We start from the raw sequence: 21,964 nt of genomic DNA on the forward strand, positions 1-21,964 counted from the left end.
TTGAACTCTTATTTCCTGATGCCACAGAATTTTATCTTTATAGTTTTATGCTTTAAAGTCTTTTGAATACTTTATCAAAATTCACAATTTCTACAACAAAACTATGTAAATCAGTTTTGACTTTTTAAAATTTCCTGTGGCCATAAAGCTGCATTAAAATTTTTCTTCTTGGATTAAATAAACTATTACTACAATTACTATTGGAGTAATTAATTATTATTAATATAGAACTGACCAAAACATGCTATAATTTTATTTTTAAAAACTGTTAGAAATAAAAAAATAATTTTATTGTTGTAAGATTTTGAGTGTTATACAATAGTGGATGTTATTACACCTCTTAATTTACGGGACTAAATGGAGCTGATTGTTACAGTTTTACTGTCTTTAGTTTATGTATACATAAATGAACACTGATTACGAGACTGAGGCAGAGTACAGCACTATTTTATTCCTATTTTCTCTTCCTAATATAGGTATTAAGAAAGTCTCCTCACAAAAATATAGGAAATGAACTGGAATGAACATGAACCCTCTAAACTCATAAAAATCTGGAAGGAGACTTGACTTGGGACGGTGAACACACAATAAATATACAGATCATGTATTACAAAATTGTACACCTGAAACCTATGTAATTTTACTAACCAATGTCACTCCAATAAATCAATAAAAAAGTAAAAAAAAAAAAAATTTTCAAAATCATGACAGATAAAATTTGTAATAATCTATCAATTAATAATTCCATTAAGTTTCCTTTCAAATGCTGTTGAAAGTCAAGAATAGAAACCACCTGAATTGCGAAATGGCTTGTCACCTTGTTATTAAGAGTCATTCACTTTCTCAGCAGCTACCCTGGTGCCAGAAAGATTCTCTGATCATGAGACAATGAAATAAAAAAACTAAGGAATAGATGGACACATGCCTTTCTTTAGTAAAGTTTGTTAAAGAGCTACCATGAAAAGGAGATGGGAAATGAGAAGCTGCAGACCAGAGAGGCCCCCTCAGGTAAATCAATCTCAGAAACATACATATGGAAATTGACGACATGTAACTGAAAACTTTCTGCAACCTGCCTCTCTCAAATCAAGACTGACCTTAAATTCCTGCTCTTAAAAAAACTGGCTGAGGTTGAAGATGTACGTAGAATAAAGCCATGCAGGTTCTAAGTAAGGAGTTTAAATTTAATTCTAAAATTTATAGGAGACATCTTGGAAGGTTTGCAGCAAGGCAGTGATAGATTCCAGTTTCCACTTTCCAAAGATCACTCTTGCTATAATGTGGAATAACTACAGAAAAAGAGTAAGGAAATGGAGACCAACCAGGAGTAAGAGGAAACTGAGCATGGGTTAGAGTGCAGCACGAGGGGTGGTGAGATGTGGCAGAGCCAAAAAGAGTTATCAACAGCCTGAATATGGACATGGACAGACGAGAATTAAGAAGTCAAGGGGCTGGGGGCATGGAGGAGGGTATGGGGATAAATGGTGATGGACGGAGGCTTGACTTGGGGCGCTGAACATATGCAATACCGTGTACAGATGGTGTGTTGTGGGATCGTGCACCTGAAACCGGGATGAGTTCTGTTAACCAGTGTCACCCGAATAAACTTAATAAAAAGGAAAGAAAAAAATCAGTCCTTTATTGAGATGAGGAAGATCTTAGGGAAAGAAAATTTTAAGTTGTTGTTCCCATGTTAAATGTGAGCTGCCCTCTAGACAATCAGAAATACCTCGTAATTAAGCTGATACACAAGCTGGGCACTCAGGAAAGGGCGAAATGCTGCCATTTGCAACATGGATGGACCCTGAGAATAGCATGCTAAGTGAAATAAGTCAGTCAGGTAAAGCTACGAATCATAGCTAATTTTTAAGTTGATAATTTTGTATGGCCCACAAATGTTATAAATATCCAAATGGCCCTTGTCAGAAAAAAGGTTCCCCATCCCTGCTTTACATGGTAAAATGAGAGACCACTATTTATTTTCTTCATAAGATGGAGGGAGAGTCACCCTCGTATTTATCAGGCTAAACTATTCCAAAAGTTGTAAATCTAAAATCAGCCTACTTTATGCCAACAACTAGGTTATCGGAGAATGTGAAAAAGTGACAAAAATCAACCAGGGTCCCTTCTCTGTAAGGGAAGAAACCCAGTTTTCTTATACATCACTGAGTCCCTTATTTGTAGCACAAGGTTAGTGTTGAAGAAATGTTTAACTAAAGATAGAAACACTACAGAGGAAAGGGGAGGGAGTTGATTCTAACAAGGGAATTGGGAGTGTCAGAAAAGGACTTCCAGGTATAATATTTGAGACGTTAAATATTCCCCCAGAATTGGGATGAAGGGATGCAGGGAGAGCATTCCAAAGATCAGCATGAACAAAGACATGGAAGCATGAAAATAAACGGCATATTCAGTTCAGTATTCATGGAGGGTAGGTGAGTCCGAGATTATAAAGACCTCTGGTTAGTCTAGTCAGCCCACTGTTCCCTCCACCGGTATCTGAGGGCTATTATGTTCTAAGTATTATGCTAGATACTAACAATAGTGAAGTACAAAAGACAGTTTATTCCCTTATGGAGCTTACAGTTTCATGCACAAGTTTCTTTAAAACAAAGACACAGGATTCTCTATCTGCGGATCCATCACCTCACCTAGTGCTGTATTTACTAGAATAGAAGAGAAGTTGCTATTTGTCTAAATAAAATTCGGTATTTTAAAAGGGATGATCCAACCCAAATAACTTAGGAAAAATAAACATTCAGTACCTCTTTACAACTGGAGAAAAATACAATACTTTTCTTCTTCAGGTGGCTTCGCAGGAAGGAATATAGGACACTTATTTTTTGCTGCAACTGACAAACTATGTAGTTCTGTTCCAAAGTGGCAGGGGTGCTTATGGAAATTAAAGGAGGAAAAACATTAAAAATATGCCATGTTGATAACTTTGAAATCCAAACCAGAACATAAATGTTAATAGTTGCATGCCTCTCAGATTTCTCCCTTTCTCTCTCTCTCTCTCATGCACACACACTCCAAAAGAAAACTTCTCTATTGTTCCTTAGGAAATAAATTCAACACATGACTAAAATACATTCAAAATCCCTTACAGATTATATATCAAAAATACAAACACAAACAGGGGTCGCCTCTGAAAAGGTAGGATCAAGGATCAACTGAAGGGGCATGAGGGAACTTGCTGACCTGATGGTAATCTTCGCCATCTTAACAGGAGCTTGGGATACATAGATATACATTCTTATTAAAACTCAGCAAACAGCCCAGCCAGGGCAGCTCAGAGGTTGAGCATCTACCTGTGATCCAGGAGATCTCAGTTCAATTCCCGGTCAGGGCACATGCCCAGGTTGTGGGCTCGATCCCCAGTAGGGGGAGTGCAGGAGGCAGCTGATCAATGACTCTCTCATCATTGAAGTTTCTATCTCTCTCTCTCTTCTCCCTTCCTCTCTCTGAAATCAATAAGGACACTAAAAAAAAAAAAAAAAGACATCATTCATGATTTTGCTAAGAACCTAAAATAAGAAAATCTTAAAAACCACATATTATCTTCAAAGGAACAAGAGAACTGTCAGCTGCCTTTAACAGAAAAAATGGAAGTTAGAATACAATAGAAAGATATCTTTGAACTGAAGAGAGAAAAAAAACCTACCAAGATATCCTTCAAAAATAAAAATAAAATAGATTTTCAGAAAGTCAGAACAGAGTCTTTCACTAGTAAACCTAAACTATGAAGAAATTCTTTGAGAATACAAAAATAAAAAACACCCAAAAAAGCCCTGGCGAGATAGCTCAGTTGGTTAGCGTGTTGTCCCAATATGCCAAGGTTTCAGATTCGATTCCCAGTCAGGGCACATACTAGAATCAACCAATGAATGCTTAAATAAGTAGAACAACAAATCAACGTTTCCCTCTCCCTCTGTCTCTCTCTCTTCCACCCCCTCTAAAAATCAATTTTAAAATCATTTATGAAATAGTCTTTGGATTCAGTTTTTTCTAACAAACTCTATAAACTACAGTTAATAACCAACTATTATCTATAGCAATTGGAAAGAGGAATAATATGTACAGTTAACCTAACATAAATTACAAAAGGTTCTAGAGACCATCTAATGATGATAAAGTAGTGTCTGGAAGACACTAATGTGTTTTGAAAAGAGGCAGAAAGCAAATAGCAAAAAGAAAAAAATCAAAAGACCCAGACAGTCTTTAGATTATCAAATTAACTGTATCAAGAATTTTAATAGCTATCTCAACACAACTTTACAAAGACCAATGTCTACCCAATTGTAAGCGAAGGTGGAAACTATACCTCAAGCATCTCTTGCTATTCCATTCCTGCATTCTTGATAACCAAGCAGCCAGTACTCAGATTCTCCTGAGTTTATCCATGAGGATCGCCTGGGAGAGCAGAGCCTGGCCTCTTAGGCTTTCTCTAACCCTAGACAGCATTAGCTAAGTCAAAGTGGGACTGAATGCCCACTTCCATGTATTTAACGACGTCCCAAGAGGATAACCCAGCTCATTTTCCTAATCTGTTTCTTTTCAGGCTAATATTTCATTGCAATAAATGAAAGTTAAGATAGAGATAATGGTAGAGCTAAATCCATATTGAGATCTTCAACACATTCAAATTTATATTCATTGAAAAGCATTTGTGGAAGTCAAATATGTCCACAGTCTACAATGATTCAACCCAAGTATATACATCCTTCTAAATGTCAGAATATCAAAATTCACTTTAAAACATATTTCCCTCAACTCATTTACACATATCATACACACACTCTCTCTCCCTCTTTTACACTTTCTACTGTCACATAAACACACATACCTTACGGTCCAGTTTTTAGTGAAACCAACACAAAACAATAGTTGCTGGAACATTTTAAACATAAAAGTACTTTGCTAAATATTAATGCATTTGATAAAATGTGTCCCATAACACATTGGTCCTGCATAATGCAGCTATAAAGAATGATTCTGTACCCAAATAATTTTGGTAAATACAGGAAGCTACATTCATCTCCTACTGCTTTGGAGAATCACAATGTCTATGAAAATATTGAAGGTTCTGAGAAGTCTTGAAGAATGCTGTTTTACTTTAACTCAACATTTCCTATATATCTGTCGAGGAATGCATTCCACACCCCATTTTATGGGGGATAGTTGGTGAATAAATACGTCAACATCTTATGAAAAAATATTTGTTTCCCAGACCACATTTTGGAAAAATTTTCATTAGAGTATTCTCACATTTAAAGATGCATTGAGAATTTAAATATTTTTTACTAATATATTTACTATGGTTTACATACCTAATAACACATAAAATGGTATTCTCTTTCCTACAAAAGCAGTATTACTTTGACATGTCAAACTCTTAAACTAAAGAGAACATTGGTTTTGATTGCATCAAATATGGTTTCAAATAGCACATACCTGTATTTTGCTTTTTCATGAACCCAGACATACTCAGGGTTTTTCAAACTCAAGCGTGCAAGGTCCTTTACAGATTTGGTTTGTGTGGCTGAGAAAAGCAAAGTCTGACGTTTCTTGGGAAGATTTTCAACAATAGCATTCATGGTATCAGCAAAACCCATATCCAAGATTCTATCTGCTTCATCAAGAACTAAAAAAAGAAAATGCAAGCTGAACTACAATATTTAAAATATACATTAGGGCTACAGGAAATGTAGTATACTGGATTGAATCCTAGAACAGAAAAAGAACATTAATGGAAAAACTGGTGAAATCCAAATAAAATCTGAAATTTATAATTACATCTCTTAGTTTTGACAAAGGTACCAGTTACTAGATGTTATCCTAGGGGAAACTGGGGGAAGGGCATAGAGGGACTCTATGATCACTGCAACTTTTCTATAAATTGAGAATTATTCCAAAATAAAAGCTGATTTAAAGAAAATACATTAGGTAATATCAGTGCTGAAATGCACCTTAGAAGATAAAAAAACACTTAGCAGTGTCATATACTGAAGTATCTAATTTCATATATGAGTACTTACATTCCTCCAACTAATTTTGATTTTTTTTTTAAATCTAGTTGTACTCTCCGGGTTTGAAACCCATATGCCAAAAAATTCTTTCAAGTTCTCAAGTTTTTAATCAAAATATTTATTGAGTAAAACACTTCTATCATTAAAATTTATGAGGGCTCACTCCTAAGTCTGAGATTTTTTTCACTAGAAATTCATTAGACTCACCTAACATTTGGAGATTAGTAGCATGAAAACATATTGTTTCATCCATGTGTTGAAGAAGCCGACCCGGTGTGCAAACAAGTATGTTTATGTTATTGATCCTCTCAGCTTCGTGTTTCAGATCCTAAAAACAGTTGTATTTTTTTATTACACAGACACATCACCAAGCAGCCTGTGTAGCAAAACTATAAAAGCCATCTGCATGCTGCATTTCACCATAGCAATGTAGATACTCTAGAAATAAATGTAACTTCTCCTTCTATTTCTGAAACATCCAAATTTCTGGGCCAAAGAAAAGTCCTTAGTAAAGACCTAAAGAGCTCACAGTTCCTCTAGATTCTTAATCATATGCAGGATTTTGAGGCCTTGAGAAATATCATATGAATGCTCAAGTCTTGATTTCCTGTTAGAACTGCCAGAACCAACTTAAATACCAGAATTATTCCCAGGCTCTCTAACACCACTCACTGCACTTCATGGACTGGAAAGAAAAAGGAAAAAAAGCACACCTCTCTATATTCTAGAAGTTCTCTTCTTGAAATGAGAAACACAAAATGTTCATGACTAAAGCTGGGTGACAGATACATGAGTATGTAAGGGTCTGTGATGCTATTTTTTTCTTTTTGTGTACGGTTGCATATAAGCTCAAAAATTCAAGCATTTATCCTTACAGTCTAGGAGACTCTAGCAGAGACAAGCATTCCAGGTATTACAAAGTAGAGCATAAGTTGAGCAGCAGGTCTTACCATGACCTAAAATAAACATTCCTCAAAACTATATCTTCCTTTCTTCTGCCATCAACTCAGCAATATTCTGGATTATCTGACCTCTTTAGATACCTTATTAAAAGAAACTAGTTAGTCTAAACAGTGAAATGGTACCTTTCCCAATGTATATTAACAAATAGATTTACAGGTTGGTTAAAATAAATTAGTCTCAGAACTTGATCAATTTAGATACCCTGACAAAATGGACTTTCTGGGCCTACAAAATTGACAACCAGACTCTAAATGACAATGATCACACCACGATGCTACCACCCCGTCTCTTAAGATGAAATCTCCACTCTTCTCAGTCACAGTGCTCCAACACAAGTTATAGAATAAAAGAAAAGATAGGACCAAAAGGACAAACCTTCCCACCAATGATGAGACCAGCAGAAAAGTCGTGATTCTTGCCTACTTTTCGGAGAACCTCAAAGGTCTGATAGGCCAGCTCTCTCGTAGGTGATATAATCAGAACGCCCAGCCCATCTGCTGAGGTCCACTGCAGACGATATAATGCTTCGAGAACCTGAAAAAAAGACATGAATTCATGTTAGCAAGTCCTTAGAGAAGGAAGCTTTCTGATTCCTGAGTCAACATTGCCCCTCCAAATCAGAGGCACTTTGCAAGCAGAAGTCATACCAGTCACAAGTGTATTATAATCAGAAAGAAGAAACTGTTTGCTTTGTGCTTTTTCCTTCCATCCACCAGAAGCATTCTTCCCCAAGTCACAAAGGGAAGGTAAAGGAGCCCACGGCAGCTCAGCTACTGCCAGAGCCATGCCATAAGCACACTGGCAATCAGTGAAAGGTATGTGCAGCCCAGACCATTAAAACAGATTTCAGAAAAATGTGTCACCATTTTCTGAACAGAAACCACGTTAGAATAAACTCATTTGTGTAGTTATTCTACACAACTGTAGCTAGAGAGTGACAGTATTTTTAGTTGTGGAGTCACATCATTATAAAAATTAGGATTTAAGAGGAAAATGGTTTTTCAATACTTGTAACAAAAACTTAAATGTGATTTTTTTTTTTTCCTGAGCCAATTATTTTGTAGGAACTAAATTATGAAACCAACTGCATAACTGAGATATATGTGAATTCCTAAGAGGCTCTATTGTTTTTGTGCCATAAAGGACTGGTATCAGTGTCCCAGAAAATTCTCTAGGAGTGACCCAATCTTCTTAAAGTGAGCATATTTCAGCTCTATCCTAAACAAATGGCAAGTTAAAAATGCGACTGACTGGCAGGTTTGAAAAGGGGAACTCAGAAACAGCCTCCCACACCAGTCTTACAGCTGAGCAGACCCATTCTGACCTGCCGCCCTGGAACACCTCCATCCTTCAGGAATGCACTGGCTTGGCAAGGCACAATAATTCATTCAATAGTTACTGACTGCTCACAGGTACAAGGTGCTACGTTAGGACCAGGATGAAGAAGACACCTGTCTGATAAAGCTTGCATTCTAGCCAAGGAAATCCAACATGAAATAATTCTTGACAGAATTCTTTATTTTTATGTAGGCACAGAATGTTTTAAAAGTCTTATAATAGAGAATCTGATCCAATATGAATAAGTTACTTACTGGAACAAGGAAAGCCAAAGTCTTGCCAGATCCAGTTTTGGCAGCTCCAAGAACATCTTTACCTTGCAAAGCCAACCCAATGGTCTGCTTCTGTATCTCGGTTACCAAACGGTACTGGGCTTCTTGCAAACCTGCATGAAGAGGGGAATTACACTCTAGAAAAATTCCTGTAGAATTATGGGCTGAACTGTGCAGGTGTTGAGGGCGCCTTATATATTGAGGCCCTTATCCACCCCAGGACTTTAGAATGTGACTGTATTCAAAGACAGGGCCTTAAAAGGAGACTGAGTCAAAAATAGCCCTTTTGGGTGGGCCCTAATCCAATCTGACTGGTGTCCTTATAAGAAGGGGAAATATGGTCAAAGACACAAGGGATGTGAGTGAAGCAGGACAATTCCATGAAGAGGCTGCAAGAAGGTGGCCATCTATAGCCAAGCAGAGGCCTTCTGTAAGCCATTATGACCCTCCAAAGAAACCAACCCTGCCAGCATCTTGATCTTTGGACTTCCAGCCTCCAGAACTAAGAGAAAATAAATTTCTTTGTTTAAGCCACATAGTCTGTGGTATTTTGTTCTAGTGGTACTAGCAAACTAATACAAAAGGTATCAAATTTTTGTTTGTTCTCTTGCTTATTTTAACATAATTAGGTTTCACTTTAATTGTACAGAGGCCCTAGCACCTTGTTTTTTCACTACTATTCTTTAGTCCAGAAAGGACAAGAATGACAAACCAGTAAAACTTAAATGATTTAATAGTTTCTTGTTGCAGGTTGTCATGGTATCAAAATTACTTGCCAAAATAAGATTTTTCACATTAACCAAAATAAGATTTTTCACATTAAACTTTTCTAAACCTGTTATTTATAAAAGCATCAAGAAATCTTACACATCCCAAGACCATCATTCACCTACCTTTCAATGTTTTTTTAGACAAGGGGAAATCTGAAAATCTTGTAATTTCATTTACATTTATCTGAAAAGAAAAAGGGGAACATGTCAGATAAGACAAAATAACATACTACATAATTGATTTGTTTTACAATAAAACCACTTTTTTATTTTTTTATTTTTTTTGTCTATCTCGTGCTACCTAGCTCACCCTTGGCACTAAAGGATTAAATTCAATCATCATTTCTAACTAAAAACCATTACTACTTTTGAAAGGAAATATGCCGAGGAGGCAGTTATCAAAAATATAAGTTTGTGCCTCGCCGGCGTGGCTTGGTGGCTGAGCATCCACCTATGATCTAGGACATCAAGGTTCGATTCCCGGTCAGGGCACATGCCCAGGGTTTCAGGCTTGATCCCCAGTCAGGGGCGTGCAGGAGGCAGCCAATCAGTGTCTCTCTCTCATCGTTTCTATCTCTCTCTCCCTCTCCCTTACTCTCCCTAAAATCAATAAAAACATATTTAAATATATATATATGTTTGTAACAACTTCAAATCATAAAAAAAAAAACCTTCATCTGCTCAACACATACTATCTGGAACATCCTTCACCTCTAAAATGTTAAAAACAAGAATCAGCACCGTGTCAACTTTCAGCCCATTCTTCCAGGAATATCAGTTTAAGAAATAAGGGGGAAAATAAGAAATAAGAGGCAAAATGAATATAAACCACAGACCATGATGATAATAGTTCTAGTCACACAGTTTGGAGAACAGATTTAAGTTACTTGGAGAAATATATCTCGTTAGCACAAACCTTTCAAAGTTTAACCATAAATCAGAGGCATGAGAAATCCAACCTGACAACTACTCCTTTGGGAGTATAGTGAAGGAGGGGCACTATTTAATAATAAGCAGGGGAAGTGTCTGTCGCACTCTGAAGCCTCAATAAGTAACATTTTGTCTGTTAACTTTCCATTATCTAAATGTGCATTATTGATCCTTCATTATCATCAACCCAATTTTCTGAATTTCATTTCAGCTGCTCAGAAGAATTATTTTATTACAGATGCTGAAAGCAAAAGCTACTGTTCAGATAAGGGAACAGGCTGCCAAATTATTCATGATTCACAAAAGGGGGCGGCTGCATTCATAAGGTTCATTTAAATTACACTCCAGGCAGTAAAGGGATGACAGCTTGTATTTCATTTTACAGTCTATACATCTTCTTTCCCAAGAGTTTTACTGTAGTCCAGACAGGGTTACTCTCTGGCTTCCAATGCTGAAAACACAAATATTAAGACATTGCCTCAACCCCTGCAAATCATTCTGGATAACACTGGAGAGAAGGCAGAATCAGTGCTCTAGCATTAGGAGAAAATTACCTCATTTAGAAGGTAATCTTCCAAACAGGACACTAAAATTAGGTGCGGTCCGCCCTGGTACTTGTTTTCAGAGAATGGGATGCTTAATGCTTACAGAAGGAGCTAGATAGGCAACACACTCTTCAATCCCTCTTAGAGACACAGCACAGGCAAAGCGGGCTGTTCAAACGAAATGCTACACATTTTTCTAAAGCCTTTTAACCTCTCAGAGGAAGAGTCTAGAAGAATGAAACTGTTCCAGCACTCTATCAGCCATGACAATGTAAAGCTATACACCACAGTCTTGGAAAGAAGTCACCAAAAAACCAAAAGATGTTATTCTGCCAACGCTCTAGAACAGAAATATGGCCCACAGGCTCAATCCAATTGGTGCCCATTTTTTTAAATACAGTTTTACTGGAGCACAACTACAACCACTCATTTACATATTGTCTGGACAGTTGTAACAGTCAGGGTATGGGCCACAAACCCTAATACAGGCATACCTCAAAGATACTGTGGGTTGAGTTCCAGAACACTAATAAAGCAGGTATCAAAACAAACGGGGTATCACAACAAAGCAATCTTTTTGCCGGTGGAGGACCTTGCCTTCAATTTGGAAAAATGCGACACCTGTGAAGCACAATAAAGTGAGGTGCAATACAACAAAGTACGCTTATATTGACTATCTGGCACAAGGTTTGCTGACCCTGTTCTAGAAGACTCTCAATCATATTCCAAGGAATATAGTAAACCCTCAATTTTGCAGACCTCAATTTAATGGACTTTGGATTTAATGGACAAAATTTCTGGTCCGCATGTCGTATGTGAAAATTAACATCCTGTTAATTTTAAAATGCTTTTAACCAAGATTTGCTTATAATTAAATTAGCAGGTTATTTTTTGTTATTAAGTCACTGTTATTTATAACAAATTTTAGCGAATAGGCCATATGTTGGAAAATACACTAGTATTTTCACGGACATAAATCATATCTACAACTATAGTCTACATATTTAAATCCAAGAGTCACCACTTGTAAACAACGGTCCAAGAATGATTAGCATGTGATCACACCACATCTCTCGCGTGCCAGGATTTTCTACAGGAGTTTTAAGCCTGGAGCCAATGTTCCAAGTGTGCTAAACCATGCCCCAGCTGTGTGCATTTGTTTACTCACAGTGACTGATGAATGTGATATAGTTGTAACTAACCTAGCTAGTAAAAACAGCAAAGGAGAAAAGAGAAGGACAAATATTATAGGCATGTCATTTGGGAAGCTTTGCCAGGAAGCTACAGTTTAACAGTCCCAGGGAGCCACCAGTCTATTCCCCACAGATCACTAGGGAAGGGACTGAACAGGGGGAAAGATAGAGGCATGCCCAGTAAAGTTGGGAGGACTAGCAAAGGTGTTTACTGTCAGTCACATCTGGGAAAAGAGGTCTCTGGCCAGAATGGACATAGCCATTGCAAGTATGGAAAGATTTGGGATATTTAATTCCCTGAACAAAGGAGTTAGCTCTCTTGGCTCTTTTGGGTCTCTTGTTGCACGGGGTATGCTCTATTGGCTCCTCTGCACACACAATGGACTGTAACTAGCCTAATGCTGAACTGGACCTGGCTGCAACAGAAACTCTGGACACACTGGCTTTGACTTTAGTTCTACTGAATCCCCAGCTGCACTTCTTCCAGGATTGGATTAAGGGAAACTGGACCTTGGAAACTGTGGGGAAAGTGAATATACTCAGGCTTTCTCGACACCTTCTCCCAGTGAAGACCCCAGTTATGTAAACATGATATAGCATAGTCATAACTGACATCATGTTAGCTAGTGTCTGACCCATCCTTGTCTGAGGGCCACTATTGCTGAGGGTCCTATAAGACTGGCCTGGGACTTTCAGAGGTGTAGTTTGTCCCCCAGGGTGCAGTTTGTCCCCCGTTTATGCCCGGCTGGCTGCCACCAGGAAGGAGGTAGATTGTCCCCCGTGTGCTGTTTAGCCCTGCGGCTGGCCAAATAAAGGAAATGTCTCACCCTCCTTCAGCTCCACAGTTTTCCTTCGGACTGTCTGAATCTAGTGTGAACCTTCCTGGCCTTGATCATTGCCATTACAATTGGTGTTCCAGAAACCCAGGGATGTAATTCCACACAAATAAAAATCATTCATCCTCCCATTCAAGTCTCTTTTTCTCAAGCTATTGTAAGGACTTCACCCCCAGCACTCAGTGGGGAAAGGGATACCCCCCACTTCCACCGATAACAATCGCATGCATTTACTAGACCTATTGTATAAATTTAAAATTACTGTAATACTTTTCATACATACTGTAATACTTTGCATACATACTGAATTTTAATTACACAAGCATGTCTACATAAGTAAAAACAGGTAAACTGACTAATTTGTCAATTTTTTAACATTCATGTTCAGAAAATCTACTTTATTATACAACAAACTCTCGGCTTTAATGGACAACCCCTTACCTGAGTTAGCCCATCATATCAAGGTTTTTCTGCACTTACACACCACAGCAAAAGGTGGCTATGGTTCCTGCAAACACAGTAACTCTTTCCCATTCTCTTCATCCCTGTCTTTCCTTAGAAAAATCATCCCTGTCTTTCCAGCCTTCACACTCTAAAATCTGTAGCATTGCTCCGAAATCAAAGAATGGATATTTCAGTGAGGGATAGCTGTTAAAGACTACCAATATTGGTAGAGAAGTTGGAGGGGGCACTTTTCCACTAATGTTGGTAGTTTAACAGGTACCACTTAACCACTCTCCTATTACAGGCACAATCTGTTACTGCGCTTCACTTCAGTGAGCTTCACAGATGCTGCATTTTTAACAAACTGAAGGCAAGACCCTCCACCAGCAACAAGATTACATCTTGCTTTATTGCGATGGTCTGGAATGAACCTGCAATGCCTCCAAGGTATGCCTGTATACTTATAAAAACTCTCTTCTTTCTCAGAAAAATAAATAATGCTTTTATATCCCAAAGCAGGAGAAAAAAGTATAAAAACCTAGAATGGTCCATCTCTTGCAATCAAGAGAAGAAAAGCAATCTGCCTCAAATTATACCAGACAAAATTCTGATTAAGGAAAAGGAAACCTCGACTAGAATGCAGAGTGCTCATACAGCACAGCTCATTATGATAAAAGTCTAAGTCAATCCCAGGTGCAGAGGGTTCGAGTCATTCAGCAAGTGGAAACAGTTGCTGAACATCTCTCAAAGCTTCAGTTCCCAACTCTCCATCAGCCCCTCCAGAACACACCCCTTATATGGTGGCCTTAGAAATACATCACCCAGATTTCCCACTGCGGGCGCATAGCTGACTGACAACGCCAGCAGTCACTCCCTAGATCCACCACAGAAAACGCCTGCTTCCCTGGCCTGCTCCCAAGGACTGAACACTGCAGCAGTAGGGCTGCAGACCCATTCCAGCAGTACAGAAGATTCCTTGAATGGGCAACTTTGGCTCCGGGTCACCCCCCCATCTGAAGCTTTCTTCGAACTGTGCTGCAGCAGGCGACTCTTCCCACCTGTTCCTCCTTCCATCCTCTCTCCTTTCCTCCCTGTTTCTGTTCCCTCTCCATCACTTTCACAGACATGTCTCCCAGTAAATCTCCAATTCACTTCATCCCATCTTGGCATCTGCCTCTCAGAGGACCCAAGACCTAGACTATCCCAATAGTCTCCTACCTGGTCTCTTGGCCTCCAGGCCACTAATAGCTTGAATATGTTCTCTAACTGCCCCCTGCCTCCAGATACAGTCTCTGAGCATTGCCTCTATAAATTTCCTATTGTTGCTATAATAAATTACCATGGTGGCTTAAACCAACATAAATTTATTAACTTACAAATAAGTCCAAAAATGACTCTCACTCAACTAAAGTCACGGTGTTGGCAGAGCTGCACTCTTTCTGGTGACTCTAGGAGAGAATCCATTTCTTTGATTTTTCCATCTTCTAGAGGCTGCCCACTTTCCTTGGCTTATGGCCCCTTTCCATCTTCAGAGCCAGCCAGCAATGAACGGACAAGTCTCTCTCACTTCACAGCACTCTAACACTGACTCTTCTGCCTCCCTCCTCCACATTTAAGGACCCTTGGGTGATTGGTTACATTAGGCTTGCCTGGATAATCCAGATCAATCACCCTATTTTAAGGTCAACTGATTAGCAACCTTAATTACCCTTTGCCCCGTAATTTATTCATAGATTCTGGGGATTAGGATTTAGAAATCTTTAGGAGACCATTGTTCTACCTACAACAGCCTCCTAAACCATTCATAGTCCACCTCCAACCCTTTTCTCCACCCTCATCTAAAGCCAATTCAGGAACACAAACCACATTCCAAGGTGTATTTCCCCCCTCAAAGAACACCATGTATTTTCACACCTTTTTGTATTTCCTCATGCTGCTCCCTCCACCTATACAATGTCGTTGCCAGTATTTTTTTACTGGAGAACACATCACTCAAGAACTAGCTCCACTCATGGCTACCACAACCACTGGACATTTTGCACACTACACAAAGGCCTCCGGTAAGGCTGAGGTGTGGGGCTGAAATCCAATCCACATTCAGCCAGGTCTCAGGCTGCAACCACCAGGAGCAAGAGTGCCCAGAAGAAACACATTTTTCCAATTCATCCAGCCAGATAACACCTTTTTCCCCCTAATTACACCATCCTCACACCACAGCACGGTACATATTTATTACATTTGTCAAAATGTATCAATCCCACCTACCACCCTAGGGACACAGACATGGTGTTTTGTTTTCATCTATTTTTACCTAGACCTCAACAAGTACCTGTCAAATTGTTCCAAAATGTTTCTGAATCAAACTGCTCAGTGAGGTAGTGAGTACCACCTGTGTACTACAGCCTCTAATAAAAGTTTTATGCGCAAATGATACCACCTAAGGGGTCATACCATGAAGTCTGCCCCTTAGTTACCTAGAGAGTAACAAATCTGCTTTGATGTACTCTGGTACTGCGAGTCCTGGCAATTCATTTCACTCTATTTTTTTTTTTTTCATGACAAGGTCTAAAAAAATATTTCTAAGATTTAAAAAACTAAAATAGAACAATAGTTAAGAGGGGGAAAATGTTCTTTTAACCTAGTGAAAAGATTGAAACATTTGTGCACTGCAACCTTTGCTCTGGGGAGAGCAAAGGTGAGTGTATCAGTTGTCTCTGACCTTCAGAGGTTTATGGCCTAGAGGGAGAGTTAACAAAGAAGTTAAAGAAGCCCATCATCACAGCCTGGTGATAAATGCTATAATAAGGTGTATACAAAATGCTACAGAAGGACAGCAGCCCTCATTCTACCTGGACAGAGCAGGAAGAGAAGTTTAAATCTTGGAGGACAAGTAGGTGTCCCTGGTGTAGAGGAAGGGAGGTTCTCACTGCAGTGGGAACATCAAGTACCAGGATGAACAATTCACAAAACTTCAAGCTGTTCTTTCATGTATGCCCATCAAAGACTGCTTGCTTTACATACATTACTTCATTTGAGCCTTACAACACCTTGAGTGGTTAATAATTTCTGTTGAATGAGGAAAAGGATGCTTGGGAACACTGAGAAATGTGGCTAGTCAACACCCAAACTGCGACTTAAACCAGGTCTGCCTGACCTCAAATAACTTAACTCTTTCACAGCACTAGAGCATGTTGACACATTAATTTGTTTGAACATTTTCCTGAAAGTAATTGTGAGCCAAGGAAAAGTTCTCAGCAGGAGTTAAGGGACTGGATTTTCATCTTGGGAAAAAAATCATTCCAGCATCAATATGGAGGATGCATTAGAGGGGACTAAGGCCAAATCCCATCAGTCACCTGTTTCAATAATTGAAGTTTTGTTGGAACACAGCTAGTGCACACCCATTTGTTTAAGTATTTCCATGGCAGCTTTTGTGCTACAATGTAAAAGTTGAGTAGACCCCCCCTTCTGACCTGCAAAGCTGAAGCCACTTATTTGGTCCTTTACAGAAAGTTTGCTGGCCCTTATTATAAGCAATAGCTACTGTAGTAACCAGGAAAGAAATGACAGGGCCTGAACTAAGGCATAGTAGTGAGGATGGAGAAGCATTTGAGAAATTTAAGCAGAACAGATCACCAGTGTGACTGGCCGGATACAAGAGTGGTAAGAGGGGAAGTCTCTAGGATTACCCCTAGGTTTCTAGCTCAGCAGTCTGCTTAGGTGGCAGGCTAGGATGTGGCAGGCTAAATAATGGTCCCCGAATATCCTAACCCCTGGGACTGTGAATGTCACCTTTTATGGTAAAACTGACTTTGCACATGTGATTAATGATCTTGAGATGTGAAGATTATCTGTGTGGTCCCAGAAGTGTACTTATAAAAAAAAAAAATGCACAAGTGGACTTGACACAGAACAGGAGAAGACAATGTGTCCAAGTAGGCAGAGATTGGAGCTATGCAGCCACAAGTCAAGACGGCAAACCACCACCAGAAGCTAGAAGCAGCAAGAAACTCATTTTCCCCTAGAGCCTCCAGAGAGTGTGCTCCTGCTCACACACTGATTTCAGCCCAGTGAAACTAATTTCAGACTTCTGGCTTCCAGAATGGTGAGAGAATAAATGGGGACATGGGCCCCTTTCCATGCTCCAACACCCCCTCCCACCCTGTAGGAAATACAGTGAAGGCCATCAGTAAGTGGACTGTGAGACCTTGGGAGCCTAGCCAGCTCCTCAGTCAAGAAAACAGCTAATGTTTTGATCTCATGCATGTGCCCCTCCCCCTGCATACCCTGTTTTCCTCAAGGTTCTGTCTATAAAACCTTGTGCTGGGCAAGTGTGGGTGGTGGCCTGCGGATGGCACTTAGCGGTTCACGGGTAGAAGTTGGTGTGGCGGTAACCTTCACCAGTCAGCGCTTATAAACCAATGTCTTTCACAGTCTCCACGTTACTTCGTTGGGAAGTCAGAAAAGTACTCTGAGGTTTTCTGGGACCTCAGCACTTTGCCTAACATGTTGTTTTAAGGCACTGAGTTTGTGGTAAATTGTTACAGTGGCAATAGGGAACTAATACACAGGACTGAGAATTTAGAAGGAAAAGATGGGCTCATTTTGTACTTGTGGCATTTAAGGTATCCTCTGTCACAGGTAAAGACATCCAGCAGAGTCAGGAAAAAAAAGATGAACTCGGAAGAACTCTGGGTAGAACACAAGACAAAGCAGTCATTGGTTCACAGGAATAAACCTTGGGGTTACAGCAGGGAAAAGAACAGAGTGGGAAGACACAAGGGCTGAGGCTAAACACCCTAAAAATTCTAGTCTTTGATGAAGAGTTGAAAATACAATCTAATAGTAATTTACTTTACAATGGCTTCTTGAGGTGCTATGTATATGTAGCAGCAGTAATAATATAACAGCTGATATATGCACTATGTATCAAGCGCTGTGGAGATGTTTTGCACGCATTCTTACTAACTCCTCACAACTTATAAGATAAATATTATTATGCCTTTAAAATATATATATATATAGGGAAGCGAACACAGTCAGCAACTTGCCCAAAGTTGCTCATCTGATGAGCAAAAGCTGGGATTAAATCACCATCATCTTAACTCAAAAACCAAACAAACTCGAAGCTCTATCTCACCTTCCCGTTGATCCAAGGGTCTCAAGAAAAGCTACACCAGCATAACAAATGGTGACTTTAATGCCAGAAGTGTCCCACATGTTAAATCCCTGATTATACTGCGCTAGAAGGGGGCCATCACTGAGAGGCTGAGTGAGGTGGGTGAAGGTCAACACACGGGAACTGGGGGGAAGGAAAAGCAGGGTGGGGCACCCTAAGGGGTCTGGGGGGGGAGGTCAAGAGGTCAAAATGATAACTACTGGAAACTCCTCTAGGAATATGAGCTGCAAAGTGGGATGGGAGGTGCTAGAGGCCGACGGGGAGCCCCGTTCTTCATGCCAGCTCTTCGATGGGGACACAAAGCACGTGGGGAGCACGAGACGGGAGCGGGCAGGGGGGCGGATGGTGCTGAGGCCACAGGGCTGGCGTACCGCTGAACAGCAGGGGCTCAGGGATCACGAAGGCGTGGGTCTCGGTTCCAATTCCACACCACCTACTAAGCTCAGGACCAGTTTCCTACCCTCTTGGGGCCTCGATGTTTTCGTGGGTAAAATGGCAATAAAACCCACCTCTGAGATCAAGTCGAATCATGTAAAGCACGTGGCGAGCGGCTTAAAATGCAGGTGTCATTACGGTCCCCGCCGTTAGTGTTGTGAGTGCTCCTGGAGCTGTTACAGCGTGCATCTCCCAGCCCTCCCAGTACCGCCGCATTTCCATCAGTTTATCAAGAACCGCGCGGGGGGCGGAGGAGCCGCCGGGGCCGCCCGGAGGCCGGGCTGCGGCGCGCGGCAGGCCACCCGCGGGGCGTCGACGGGGCCCCCGCGCCGGGTCTCGCCCGCTCCCTTCACCTGCCCAATGGACCGCCGGCAGACTGACCCGGGTCCCGCGCAACCGGCCCGGCCCCTCCCCTCGCAGCCCGGCCGCCGGCCCGCGCCCCCCGCCCGCGCCGGCCTCACCTTCCCGTAGCTCTGCGTGAGGCGGCTGATAACCTCGCGCTCGACCTGCCACTCGGGCTTCTTCAGCTGCTTCCTCAACTGCTTCTTTTGACTCTGCTTATAGCTGTGTTTCTTCTTCCAGCGATTGAAGCTCCGCACTGGATCGGGCCGGGCTCCGGGGCCCCGAGAGTCGGCAGTTTTGCCCATCGCGGCGGCGGCGGCGGCGGCGCAGACCCTCCGACACGAGACGCTCCCGGCCGGGCGAGAGGACGCGGAACCAGCGTGGGGAGAGCGGGCCACGGCGCGTGCGCGGAACCGGAAGCCCGCCCCCAGGCTTTTGAACCCGGGCACGCGCCCTAGCCGGCAATTCAAAGCCGGGCTGTGATTGGTGACTCGGATTCCACGGGGCGGAGCGATCTGAGGAAGGGGGCGGGGTTGAGTGTCTCCGAGAGCGGTCGGCTCTTTAAACGAGCGCTTCCGCGCTGGTCGCTGTTACTATGGTTACGTCAGAACTAGTCCGCGCCCGAGAGCTGTTCGCGCCTGCGCTGCGTTTACACAGCCACAGTCTGTAAATCGTAATGCTAAGGCTCGTTTTGCACATCTCGGCCCAGGGAGCCAGAGGCTTGGCCCCAAAATCAAACAGCTGGTTTCTAACTTCTGATTTCCACCCACGGCTGGGTTCAAGGTTTTCCCTTTTTCCTGGCCTGGCATCCTCTGCAGCAGCAGGTAACTGGCGCAGAGTCATGCTGGATTTGCCTTGAAAATCTATTAGGAAGACAAAAGGATAACTAAAAATAAAGAATTGAAAGAAAGATTGTTGGCCGTTTAAATACACTGGCTTTCCGTGAGTGGTTTTTTGACACATAGACCTAGAGCGTCCACCGGTAGCAGAGGATGGAGGTGGGGACAGAGCTGCGCCAGGAAGGCAGGGAGATTAGGTCCCAAATTCACGCGGAGCGCTTGGGCTCTCAAACCGCCTTTTCCAGCTCCACGCTCATCCCCTGAACAGAAGAGGGCTTTGGGGGGTGGGGAGTGAACTGGAGAATCTCCACACGCAGAATCACTAGCTGTGTAGAGTAAAGCTCAATAAGGGAGGTTATATAAAAACATATATACAGCCCTGGCCGGGGGCTCAGTCGGTTGGAGCGTTGTTCCATGCACCAGAAGGCTGCGGGTTCAGTTCCCCAGCAGGGAACATACCTAGGTTTCAGGTTCAGTACCTGGTCAGGGTGCTTACCGAAGGCAACCTTGCCTTCCAGTCCTCCCCCCCCCCCAAAAAAAAAAAAAAACCTCAGGTGAGGATTAATAATTTTTTTAAAGTATATATACATCCACAAAAAAACCAAAATAGAACTACCGTGCGGTCCAGCAATTCTACTTCTGGATACATACACAAAGAATTGAAATCAGGGTCTAAAAAGGGTATTTGCACACCCAGGTTCATAGCAGCACTATTCACAGTTGCCAAAAGGTAGAAGCAACCCACATGTCCATCCACAAAGGATGGATAAACAAAATGTGATATATACATACAATGGAGTATTATTCAGCCTTAAAAAGAAACGAAATTCTGACAGCGCTACAATGTGGATGAACCTTGAGGACATTGTGCTAAGTGAAAGAAGCCAGCGCCAAAAACTAATACTGTGTGGTTCCACTCATATGAGATAACGAGCAGAGTCAAAAATCACAGAGAAAGTAGGATGGTGGTTGCCAGGGGCTGGAGGAAGGGGGGAATTGGGAGTTATTATTTAATGGGTGTAGAGTTTCCGTTTTGTAAGATGAAAAGTTCTGGGGATTGGTTGCACAACAGTGTGAATGTATTTAATGCCGCTGAACAGTACACTTACAAAGGTTTAAATGGTAAATTTTATGTGTATTTTACCACAATGTTTAAAGTAATTGTTTTTAACGTTTGTGAGGTATATATACAATGAAACGCTCAGGCCTAACTCTCATTTTTCTCCTGAAGTTGAAGCAGCCAGGTATATATACAGCTCGGGGGGGGGGGGGGGCGACCTAGAAAATTCATCTCTAGGGAAACTGAAGGCCCTGAGAGAAATACGGGGTATAACAGCTCTTCCACGTACTCATTACTTCTGGTCAGCCTTACTCAAATATAAAACAATAACCAAAGACCACCAAACACTTGAGGAAATCCTTTAACTTAAAAGCTGGAAGCTAAAACTATTACCAATGCAGAGAGGAAAAGACATCTTCAAAAAATTATTATTAGTATTTTCAGAAAGATAAGGCATTGTATTCGTGAACAAGAACAGAAACTATTCAGATAATGAAGTAGAACTCTTAATAGAAGTCATTTTGCTTGTTATATAAATAAATTTTATAATGGAAAATTCAAAGTTTAATCACGATTAAAAACTCGGTGTCACATTCCAAAGTCATTAGGATTTAATAATTTGGAATAAAAATAGTTCACATCTTGACTGCATAAAATGACATCTTCAGGATGGTTCCCGGGCTTATTTGCTCCAGTACCTTATTTTCTGTAGAAATGAACCCTAGCCAGGCTTTCGGTTGGGTCACTGAGGACATGGAGTGGTTTTCACACATTTAAATTTTGAGGTTA

The 21,964-nt window shown here is 41.1% G+C and overlaps 1 protein-coding gene across 1 annotated transcript in view; it reads right to left on the bottom strand.

The window, feature by feature from the left end:
• DDX10 (DEAD-box helicase 10) overlaps window positions 1-19,586 on the bottom strand; it is a 207,599-nt gene extending 188,013 nt beyond the window's left edge. Inside the window, exons 1-7 of the mRNA XM_016203581.2 lie at window positions 19,396-19,586; window positions 9,496-9,556; window positions 8,585-8,715; window positions 7,368-7,526; window positions 6,237-6,357; window positions 5,455-5,644; window positions 2,766-2,892 (exon numbers count right to left, since the gene is read on the bottom strand). Of these exons, the coding sequence (XP_016059067.2) occupies window positions 2,766-2,892; window positions 5,455-5,644; window positions 6,237-6,357; window positions 7,368-7,526; window positions 8,585-8,715; window positions 9,496-9,556; window positions 19,396-19,581 (975 nt within the window). The 5' untranslated portion in view covers window positions 19,582-19,586. The remainder of the gene's footprint in view (window positions 1-2,765; window positions 2,893-5,454; window positions 5,645-6,236; window positions 6,358-7,367; window positions 7,527-8,584; window positions 8,716-9,495; window positions 9,557-19,395) is intronic.
• Between the last annotated feature and the right edge of the window lie 2,378 nt (window positions 19,587-21,964).

Source organism: Miniopterus natalensis, chromosome 11 (assembly GCF_054644295.1).
Source record: "Miniopterus natalensis isolate mMinNat1 chromosome 11, mMinNat1.hap1, whole genome shotgun sequence".
Classification (NCBI taxonomy): Eukaryota; Metazoa; Chordata; class Mammalia; order Chiroptera; family Miniopteridae; genus Miniopterus; species Miniopterus natalensis.